Consider the following 11,682-nt stretch of genomic DNA (forward strand, 5'->3'; position numbering starts at 1 on the left):
GCAAATAGAAAGCTACAGCAGTAGATTACTCAATGTGCTTGGATGGAGATGCACCAATTAAGTAGATTAAATTTATTGTATACATACTGATTCAGATTCCGTAGCAATGACTGAATACATCAGATTAGCACCTTGCCCCTGAACTGATTGTGTTGACGGAGGAATCTGGTAACAACAAAGATTGAGATTTCTCGCCGGAACTAAGATCTGTGACGGTGGTTCTTTGCCGGAAACTTAAGCGGTGTGTGATTGATTGTGGTTGTTTTAGGCTGAGATTGGTCAGAGTAAGTGGTGACTCTCTTATCAGCTCTCAACTTCTTACCCTCTCAATGTGCCTACGTACCCTTTATATAGGGATCAAGCCTGACGTAGTTCTCGTAGAACAGGAAGTCTAATGGACTTAGACTTCTTATTCCTAGGTCCAGTAGAAGCCCATCCAAAGTCCGTCTTCCGCTAGCTTTAGGAATGTTCAACTATGAGGCCCAACCGCGAAGGCCCAAGGCTCGTCCGTAATCGCAGGACTTCACGTATAGTGCATCTCCCTGCGCAAGGATAATACTCCGCTACAGCTATCTCCCTTGATTCACGAACGCAGGTATAACCACGGTTCACCCCAAGTGTCAGACGCGTCCCTGTCCCCCGAATGAGGATAACCCACCAGATAGCAGGACATGTGATCCCAAGCTCTTGGGTGCAAAGTGCAGGATGACTCCAAAGTTCTCCAACGAGGACACCCGTTGAATACAAGAACAGAGTTCCCAAAGCACACACCAAAGTTAACCCCGCATCCCCAACGAGGACACCCGTTGAATACAGGAGGAGACCTTCAATCATCAGGCATACCCCTGGAGGCCTTCAAGCTTTTCACGGACATCCCCCTCCTTGACCGTCTCAAGGAGGGAATTCTTCAAAGAGTACCTGCAACAAATACATTAGTAAAAATAACCTCCATTGCTCCTCTCCAGGCAAGCTTTGTCCTTAAGTCACCATTAAGAACACATAGAACAAATACAGGACGCGTCCTAGAACTTAGGGCGCGTCCTCACCCTCATTAGACTTGCACCATCTCCTCAAAACCATCATACACAGCATTTTACTTCCTATGACGCGTCATGGTTAAAGTAGGCGCGTCCTACAGCGTCCATTGCCACAAGATCTCATTTGTCAAGCACTTTCATAACATTGACGCGTCCATGTAGCCTGGGCGCGTCCTTCCTTGACCATGCACTCTTTTCGCTTCGTAACACATCCCTTCTCAAACAGGCGCGTCCTCTGTCGCTGGACGCGTCCTAGTCCTTTACAATGTAACACCGAGTTTGACTATAATTAGCCCGCGTTTGAACCGAGTCAATCCTATGCCAAATTTTGGGTATAACAACTACCCCCCAAATTCCATTTGCAGTTGAAAACAAAATTGAAATTTCTTTCCATAAAACCAAAAAAGCGAAATTTGGCTCACAGGACGCGTCATTGGCAGAGGACGCGCCTTGCGTTCACTCCATATCCGTGGTGTACAGCTGTCGCCCACGTAAGCCGACTATCCTTTATAAATATCTTCTTCCAACCCACAATTGCACCTTACTCCTTTTCTCTCCGGAAACCACCATTGCCGCCGTTCTCAAGCTTTTGGTTCAAATTCCCGACGATTTAACCGCCCATTACTTGATTTCTTTTGCTCAATCAACTCCTCAACTCAAAAGGTACACAAATCTCCTCTTATTTCTTTATTCGGCCAAGTATATTGATTTTAATGAGCAAGAAACCGTTAGTATGCTTCATGTTCATATCAACTACTCTTCATGTTCTTTTGTATGTATATGCGTATGTATATGCAAATATACCATATATAGCTTCCCTGATTTCCCAACTACATGTTTCTAGGATTTTATTACATTTCCCCCAAATTGCTAACAGTCGATTAACATTCCACCGCATTGTAACCACGTAGGACGCGTCCACCTGTCAAGGCGCGCCTTATTTTCCTTTGTTTTATGGCACATGTTTAAGCCGTTTTAACTAAAGGTCACATAGGAGCAACACTTTACCAGGACGCGTCTACGTAGTGCATTTCGCACGTTAGGTTCTTAGGACGCGTCCTATAATGTCTCTAGTATTTCCTTCATCATAATTCATTTATTTTTCCTTTTTTTTTGTGGACGCGTCCTCAAATGTTTATTCCTTCTTTTGCAGCTGGAGGACGCGTCATCTTCTTCCCCTTTCCATCCATTCAAAGTTCTCAATAAACGCCTTGGTATCTACTCCCCACACTTAATCACTTTCAAACCCGACTTTCCCGAAATTCACAGGACGAGTGCCTTCCTTAGAGCAGAAAGACGCGTCTTTGGTTCCCTTAAATCAAGAAGCTCTATAATGTTTGATTCCAGTTCTGATTTCATGGACCATGTTCCCATAAGCTCAAGAATGAAAAAGAAGGGAGTCAAAAGGCAAAGAACTTCAGTTCTCCATACTAGGGCCGCCATCGAAGATTGGACGGACGATGAAATTATTCCTACCACAGGCCAAAAGCCCCGAGGAACAGCTGTTTCAGACGAGGACGCGTCCCGTTCCCAGGACGCGTCAGATTCCCAAGGCGCAGCTCCTTCTCAGGACGCGTCCCCTCTTAGTGTAAGCGAATTTGAAAAGAGGGTTCCCGACCCCGAGACATATCCTGTGTCCCCCCAAAAATCTGATTCTCCCCTGGAACATTGGGAATCTTCAGAAGTTGAAATAGATTGTGACTGGGCCAGGCTTGGTGCCCTAACTGAAGCAGAGAAAAATGCCAGAAGGAAGAAAGAAGGTAAGCTAGCTTGCGTAGCCCTTGACTCGACTGCAACCGACTGGAAAATCCAATGGCACATGAAGTACTATGATATGGAGGGCATCTGGGCGCGCCCTCTTCGAACCATGAGGCCACACATTTTCAACATTGGGAACCAAAGGTTCCCAAGAATGGTGCTTACACCAAAGTTAATTTCCCTAGGTGTGGGCGCGCCCTTGCATCCATACATTAAGAGAATGTTGAAATGGTACGACGTGGCCCTAGTCCAACTATCACCAGATTCATACAAGCTAGCCTGGGCTTTGTATATTATGTACCATAACTTGAGATTGGGCGCGCCCTCAATGAAAGAATTCAGCTTCTTTTACAGCATCAGGAAATCAATTCCCGGGTACCATTTCCTGGTTGTCAACAAATGGTTGAACAACAAGGGATTTAATGAAGGTAAAATCAGCCACGAGCGAGACTGGAAGGAGCCATTTTTCTATATTTATGATGTCAAGAGGACGCGCGTTCGCTTCAACTTGGAACCAAGTAAGTTCAATATTTCGGACGCATCGTGTGTATCAGGACGCGTCTTACCCTTTATTACCCTCTTTCTCCTCTTTTTGTAACCTATTCTCCCTTCTCTAGATAAAAGAACTCAGAAAGAGCTAACAGGAAGGAAGAAGAAGAGGGCAGAGAAGGTATTACAGTATGCTGAAAAATATTTCAATCTCAAGGACATGATTACTGAAGAAAATTTGAAGAAAATAGGAGCTTTGTCTCCACGAGTGGGTTCTCTCTGCAAATTCCGAGACTTCCATAATGGGAAACCCATTCTCACTGCTTTCGAAAAATCCAAAGGGCTCCAAGCCACGGAAATCATTCAGCCAGACACCAATAAAAAGGTGGACTTAGAGCAAGGTAAGGAATTCTTAAACACAGGACGCGTCATGGCTTTAGGACGCGTCTCTTTGTGCTCACCTTTCCTTAATTCTAACCCGACTTATAAACGCTATTTTATATCTGCGATGTTACCATGGGCGCGGCCTACCCCCCGGGCGCGTCTTTTTTGTAAAATTCTGTGGTTTTGCTATTGATGTTATTTATGCTTTTCCATATATACGAAGCGCGTCCTAGGTAAGACGCGTCACTTTTCTAGGAGGCACATGTATCTGTACATTTTTGCATTCGTCTATATCTGTCAAGCATATAGAATTTCATACCATAATATGGGCGCGTCTTGTTCCCATGACGCGTCTTCATGTACTTACCTAATACTTTTTTTTCTTGGTTATACCACAGATATGGCCTCTCTTCCCAAAGGATTCATAATTGGGGCCTCCAAAAAGCTAAGGGCCAGGAAACAGGCCCCTACAAAGGTTGATCCGAAGGCAAAAACCCCTCCTCCTGTTGTAACTCCTTCTCCTCCACCAAAGATAATTGACACTACTGTGTTAGACATTCCCGAAAATTTGGAGGACGCGCCCTCTAAACGCCAAAAGGTAGTGCCAGATGATCAATCCTTCGTGCTTCAATATCTGGGCGCGTCCTCAACTGGGGATTTCACAGAGGATGAAGTCAGAGGCTGGACCTTCAGAACAGAGCAGCAAACAGAAGAGGCCATGGTGAGGGCTGCAGCTGAGCTCCACTTGCATGCTAGGCAAAATGCTAATATGGCTGTAAGGCTTAGGGCGCGTCTTGCTGCTACCGACACTGCAAGGAGCCAGGCCGAAGACAAGGTTAAATCCCTGGAGAGATACATTACTCTGCTTGTCCAAGAGAAAGATGCTGAGATCAAACGCCTGGAGGGGGAGAGGACGCGCCTAGAGTCGGAAAAAGCTGTGTTGGAAGGTAATGTCTCCTCAATGGAGAAGCAAATGGACAGTGTCATCGCGCTAAATTCTACCATGCAGCTGGAGCTTGACACCCTGAATGATGACAGGCTGCATGGATGGACAGAGGAGAAAAAGCTAGTTTACCAGCACGACTTCCAGGCTGGGTTTGAGGAATGATGCTCTGGGTTCATTGCCAATGACCCAAGGTATACATTTTCAAAGTTTGATGCAGACACCCAGATATGGATCAATGATTTCAGGGTCAGGGCCGCAGATTCTATCAAGAACAAAAGGATTTTTCTGGACTTAGAGGAAGAGGACGCGTCCCCCGATCCTGCTCCGCTTCAGACTCAGCCTCCCCCTACGGAAGACCAAGACAAGCCACAGGACGCGCCTCTTGCTTAGGACGCGTCTCTTTGTGCTATTTTTTTGTACTTGAACTATTTTAAGGGTGCGGGCCCTGTTGGATTTTAATCGCAGCGGAGGCATGGTAAAACACTTTTACACACATAAAATCCAAATAAAAGCATATAAATCGTGGTAAAACGTAGGGATCGATTACTAACCTTTAATAGCGATCCACAAGCAACGATCGGAGATGCTTAGCAGCTGCTCCTCAAACGTGAAGCAATCCACCGATATCCACCAAGAAAACGACGTTAAGGAGGAGGAGGTGGAGAGAATTAGGTTTTATAAAATTTTGGGGTTTTGGGTTGGAATAAAAAATAGGGTTTATAATAGTATATTTATAGGCAAAATTTTCAGCTGAAATTTTCCCATAAATATTATTATTATTATCCCATTTATTATTCTCATTAATAATTAAAACACCTTTTAATTATTAATCCTTTTTCTAAACACTTTAGAAATAATTCTCTCTCTTGATTTAATTTCCAAAAATTAAATCCTTTAATTAATAATATTAAGAACTTTTCTTAATTAATTTATAATCAATTAAATCTCATTTAATCAATTATTAAATTTGCCAATTAATTATTTATTTCATAAATAAATAATTATTAGCCATTATTAATTAATTCCTCCACCATTAAATCATTCTCTTTTTATGGTGTGACCCTGTAGGTTCAATATTAAGCCGGTAGTAGAAATAAATAATAATAAAACTATTTTATCATTATTTATATAAATTCTCTAATTTATTAAATATGATTAATTAATTAATCACATTTATTCTACATCGTGAGGGATACTTCTCAGCATATCGTGACTATCCGGATAATATGAATTCACTGCTTAGAATATCAAGAACCTATTCAGTGAATAGTTACCGTACAATAAACTCCTTCTACCCTACAATGTCCCAATTAAATATAAGGCATGGATCTCGTGTCAATCCTATCTAATTTAATCACTTGCTTACCATTTACTATGCTTAGTTCTATGCAAATCAGAAACTCCTTTCTAATTTCATTCACTCTGGCCAGAGATTCCTGAACTAGCATAAGTGGATCAGCCTTGAACATTCGCTTCCTTCACTGGAAGGGGTAGATCCTTTATTGATCATACACTATCTTCGTGTACAAATTCCTATACCTAGTAGAGCCCTAATAATTGTCCCTGGAGACTAAGAACTAAACCAAAGCATAGTTCAGTGTACACAAGATGACTATGATGACCTCAAGTCTAAGGATACTTGTACAACTATCACTATGTGAACAACTGCTGACACGTGAGTGAACTTCATCAGTCGTTCAGCTGGGCGAGTCATGTTCAGTGAACTTATTCTATAATAAGCACCTACATACTAGCTATAGTGTCACCACACAAATGTCTATGAGAACAGACATCCTTCATAATGAAGCAAGCATAGTATGTACCGATCTCTGCGGATTATTAATTACCAGTTAGTAATCATACGACCAGGAACTATTTAAGTTTAGAGTTATCATCTTTTAGGTCTCACTATTATGATCTCATCATAATCCGTAAAAGCTTTACTCTAAACTATGCTATATCTTATTTAAACACTTAAATAGATAAGGCCCGTAATAAAAACAAAACTAGTCTTTTATTAATATCAATGAAATCAAAACAGATTACACAGGAAGTTATTCCTAAATCCTAATACATGATTGGACTTAGGACATATTCCTTTCAGGCCCCTTGAAGCCTTGCAAGTTGTAGTATTCATTTTTGAACTTCATTCACTTACACTTTTTTATAAAACTTCTTTGCCTTATCCATGTATATTTTTACTTAAGTATTCTATTTTTCCATTCATATGGGCGCGTCTTATTCTTAGGACGCGTCTATTTTGACTATCACAAGTCGAGCAAATACATGTCTTGGGCGCGTCCTCCTTGATTGGACGCGTCCTTTAATTAATTAATGAATATTTTTGTTTTCAAAAAATATATGAGCATGGCACCATGTTGTACCTGCGTATTTAATCAAGGCACAAAACACAATTGGGCGCGTCTTAAGGTTTTGACGCGCCTCACCTTCGATGTAAAAACACATCATCCTTCAGGCAGGATGCGTCCTTAGCAAGGACTTACTTTTCCTTTTTAAACATGTTTTGTCAAAGTTACAGTAACATTCAGTCTAAAAGAGCATCAACCAAGATAACTTGGGCGCGGCCTTGGAAATAATACACTTCCTAGTTCTATTTTTACTTGAGTTTTATTGATCCTTTTGATAACCATTAATTCAGTTAGCATTCGCATAGAACTATCAATCAGGGCGCGCCCTATGGCTAGGACGCATCATGCAACCAAGCAAACAAAGCAAATAACTTTTTGGGAAAAATTTCAAAGATTTTATTTATAATGCGCTCTGGTGTCAAAAGTGCACCAGTCCCACGGCTACTATGCTCTTTGGGGAAATAAATTTGAAAAAATGACCCTTCAACTAGTTCCAAGGTAAGTAGTACATGCACTACCCCCCTAGGCTAGGGGGAATTTATTTAATTCTAGCCTATAATCCGGGCATAACCCTAAATATATAATAAAAGAGGTACGTAAGGGGCCAAAGCCGCGCCTTACTGGTAATACTTTCGGAGATGTTCCGCATTCCAAGCTCGCGGAACCAACTTCCCTTCCATATCTTCAAGGTGATAAGTCCCCTTCCACAGGATGAACTTTATTCTGTACGGTCCTTCCCAATTAGCTCCAAACACTCCATGTTGGGGGTTCTTTGTGTTGGGAATCACTTTCCTAAGTACCAAATCTCCCACCTTCAGCAATTATCCCTTTACCTTCTTGTTATAATACCTTGCGCCGCGTTACTGATACGCTGCTAGCCTTAGCTGAGAATTTTCCCTCGTCTCTTCTAAGAGATCTAAATGAATCCTTTGAGTAACCTCAGCATCTTTTTTCCTGTAACAATCTCTGCGAAGCGATCCCGATCCAACTTCTACGGGGACCATAACTTCATAGCCGTAAGTCAGCATGAACGTCGTTTCTCCCGTAGTAGATCGTGGCGTAGTGTTGTATGACCACATCACCTTCGGGAGTTCTTCAGGCCAATTTCCTTTGCGTTCCTCCAGTTTGGTTTTGAGGGTATGCTTTATTATTTTGTGAACAGCTTCTGTCTGTCCATTGCTTTGAGGATGATAGACCGCTGCAAACTCCTTCTTAATTTTCAACTCCTCACATAGTTGTCGCAACTCCTTGCTATCAAACTGCTTTCCATTGTCGGAGACAAGCTTGTAAGGGATTCCAAACCTGCATACGATGGAGTTGAAAACAAAATCCCTGATTTTCTTTACGGTGATAGTAGCCAGTGGCATAGCTTCCGCCCATTTAGTAAAGTAGTCGACCGCAACCACTACATACTTGACGTCCCCTTTAGCTTAGGTAATTCTCCGATAAGATCGATTCCCCACATGGAGAATGGCCATGGGCTTACCATAGACGTCAAGAGCGTTACCGGCATAGACGAGTAATTTGCAAAACGTTGACAGCGATCACACGCCCTGACAAAATTTGCAGCATCCTCTTTCATTGTAGGCCAATAATATCCTTGGCGCAAAACTTTCATTGCCAACGAGCTACCCCCCGAGTGATTACCACAGATTCCTTCATGTACTTCTCTTAGGATGTAATTTCCTTCTTCTTCTTCAACACATCTAAGCAGAGGTTGATTGAACCCTCTCTTGTATAGAACTTCATCGTATATCACATACCTTGCAGCCTGATAGCGGAGTCGGTGAGCCTTAAACTTATCCTCGGGGAGTGTTCCCTCGCGAATATAAGCCAGAATGGGCGTCATCCATGTTTCCTTGGGAGCCTCATCCACTTGCATAGTTTCTATTTCTGGGATACTAGGAATCTCCTGGATTTCAAGAGGGATGGATCCTAAGAACACAGCCTCTTGTTGCGACCCCATTTTTGCCAGAGCATCCGCATTACTGTTCTTCTCCCGTGGAACACATTCCAATCTAACTTCTTTGAACATTCCAATCAGGTGCTGTGTACATCTCAAGTATAATTCTGTTCGCGGGCCTCACGCTTGAAATCCCTCGTTCACCTGATTCACCACCAGCTCTGAGTCACTTCTTGCAATTAGGTTTCGCACCCCCATCTCCAAAGCAATCTTCAGGCCATTGATCAGTGCTTCATACTCCGCATCATTATTCGTTGCATAAAACTTGAAATGAATTACGCTCATCAGATGATGACCTTCGGGAGACACAAGCACTACCCCCGCGCCTGCTCCCCCATTGTTAACTGCCCCATCCACATGCAAGATCCACCAGGGATGTGGAAATTCTTCCAACGACTTCTCAGCATGAGGTGGATGTAGCGTTACCAAGGCTTTGTCGTCAACTTCGGAATCAAATTCCAACAAGAAATCGGCTAAGGCTTGCCCTTTGATCGCTGTCCGGGGCACATATTCCAAATCAAACTGTCCCAACTCCACAGCCCATTTCAGTATTCTTCCCGATGACTCTGGTTTATGAAGGACCTGCCGTAACAGGTACGCCGTGCGGACTTCAATCCTATGGGCTTGAAAATACGGCCGCAACTTTCTTGATGCAAGAATCAGGGCGTAAACCAGTTTCTCCATGCTTGTGTAGCGAGTTTCAACGTCGTGCAACCGCTTCTCACGTAGTACACCGGTGACTGCTGCCCATCTTCCTCTCTTACCAGAACTGCACTGATCGAATATTCAGACACTGCGAGGTACAATATTAGAGATTCCCCATCCAGCGGCTTTGACAACATGGGAGGGTTTCCCAGTTTCTCCTTGATTCTTTTGAAAGCCTCTTTGCATTCTGACGTCCATACAAAGTCTTTCCCTGCTAATTTAATTGCCTTGAAAAATTCCTTGCATCTATCGGATGACTTGGAAACAAATCGATTTAACGTGGTAATTCTTCCAGTCAAACTCTGCACCTGTTTCACATTGGTGGGTGACTTCATATCTAACAATGCCTTGATCTTCGCGGGGTTGGCCTCAATTCCCCTGTGGTTGACAATGAACCCGAGAAACTTGCCCGACTCCACGCCGAACACACACTTTTGCGGATTTAATTTCATACGAAACCTCCTTAGAATGTTAAACATCTCCATCAGGTGCTTGATATGGTTACTCGCCACCTCGGACTTTACCAGCATATCATCCACATACACTTCCATAGTTCTCCCGATTTGATCCTTGAACATCATGTTTACCAACCGCTGGTAGGTTGCGCCAGCATTAATCAAACTAAACGGCATTCCTATGTAACAGTATAATCCCCTGTCAGTAATGAAGGATGTATGTTCTTGATCAGGGCCATACATCGGAATTTGATTGTAACCGGAGTATGCATCCATAAAACTCAGCAATGCATGCCCCGCTGTCGCGTCAACTAACTGATCGATTCTTGGCAGCGGGAAGCTATCCTTTGGACAGGCCTTATTGAGATCTGTGAAATCCACACATGTCCTCCACTTCCCATTCTGCTTCTTCACTAGCACTGGATTTGCAAGCCATTCGGGGTAGAATGATTCTTTGATTAGCCCCACCTCCAACAACCGGTCTACTTCTTCTTTTAATGCTATCGCCCTTTCCCCACTTACTGGGCGGCGTTTTTGATGTATGCCCTTGCGATTCGGGAAGATATTCAAACAGTGACACATTACTTCTGGGTCGATTCCTATCATATCTGAATGACTCCACGCGAAGACATCAAGATTTGCAATTAGGAAGCGGGTAAGACTTCCTCTCATTTCATCATCTAACTGGGATCCCACTTTCAAAACCTTGCTCGGGTCATTTTTATCAACCGGGATAGATATTGTGTCTTCGGCCGGTCCTGTCTTTTCGGCGGGCATAGGGATCCTGGGATCCAAATCGAAATCAAAGTCTCGGGGGTCTTCGACTTCCACTTTTGCATCTGAGGGCGCGTCCTCATGAGTGGGAGCATCCACCTCAAGACAGGGCATAGCTTTATGCAACGCAGATGAAGAGGGCGCGTCCTCATTTGGAGGAGCATCAACCTCAATTCCATTTTCATGCCTCACGGGCGCGTCCTTCTTTTGAGGAGTATCCACCTTGAAGTTATTTCTGAGACCTTACAAAATCTCACTTCTTCCTTCCAATTTTTCCCCGTCAACCTCCTTCTGTATGATCTCCTCTGCGTGATTCACCACCACTTCTTCCACGCTACGGATCTTCGAAACATGCCCCAGCGCCCAAAAAGAGTTCCCAGAGACATAGGTTTCTTCCTCTTCGGGGCCTTCTACGAAATAGTGGGCATGAACCTCTCTGCTTGGTTTTGTATGAATATCTTCTACATCCTCAAATGGGACACCTTTTCCTTCATACCTTCTCCTGCGGAATTCTTTAACAGCCTTATGATAGCAGTCGCGTGACTCATACTGCGACCCTCTCAGACTGCCCACCCCGTTTGGCGTTGGGAACTTTATCATTAAGTGATGTATCAAGGTTATCACCCTGAATGCTCGCAACCAAGGTCTGCCGACCAACACATTGTGCACGGAATCCTGATTCAGTACTTTGAAGTCTATCATTTGAGTGACTGACAAAGCCCCTTCCCCGAGCGTGACGGGAAGCCTGACCGAACCCATAACTCTCACTGCTTCCCCAGTAAAGCCATAGACGTGCACATCT

General features: G+C 43.4%; 1 protein-coding gene across 1 annotated transcript; it reads right to left on the reverse strand.

Moving 5' to 3' along the window:
* Positions 1 to 8,388: 8,388 nt before the first annotated feature.
* On the reverse strand, positions 8,389 to 9,018 carry LOC141680235 (uncharacterized). Its single transcript, XM_074486519.1, has 2 exons — positions 8,747 to 9,018; positions 8,389 to 8,611 (listed from the first exon to the last, which is right to left on the reverse strand). The coding sequence occupies exons 1-2, from the start codon at positions 9,016 to 9,018 to the stop codon at positions 8,389 to 8,391; spliced, it is 495 nt and encodes a 164-aa protein (XP_074342620.1).
* Positions 9,019 to 11,682: the final 2,664 nt, after the last annotated feature.

This window comes from Apium graveolens, chromosome 8 (assembly GCF_009905375.1).
Source record: "Apium graveolens cultivar Ventura chromosome 8, ASM990537v1, whole genome shotgun sequence".
Lineage (NCBI taxonomy): Eukaryota > Viridiplantae > Streptophyta > Magnoliopsida > Apiales > Apiaceae > Apium > Apium graveolens.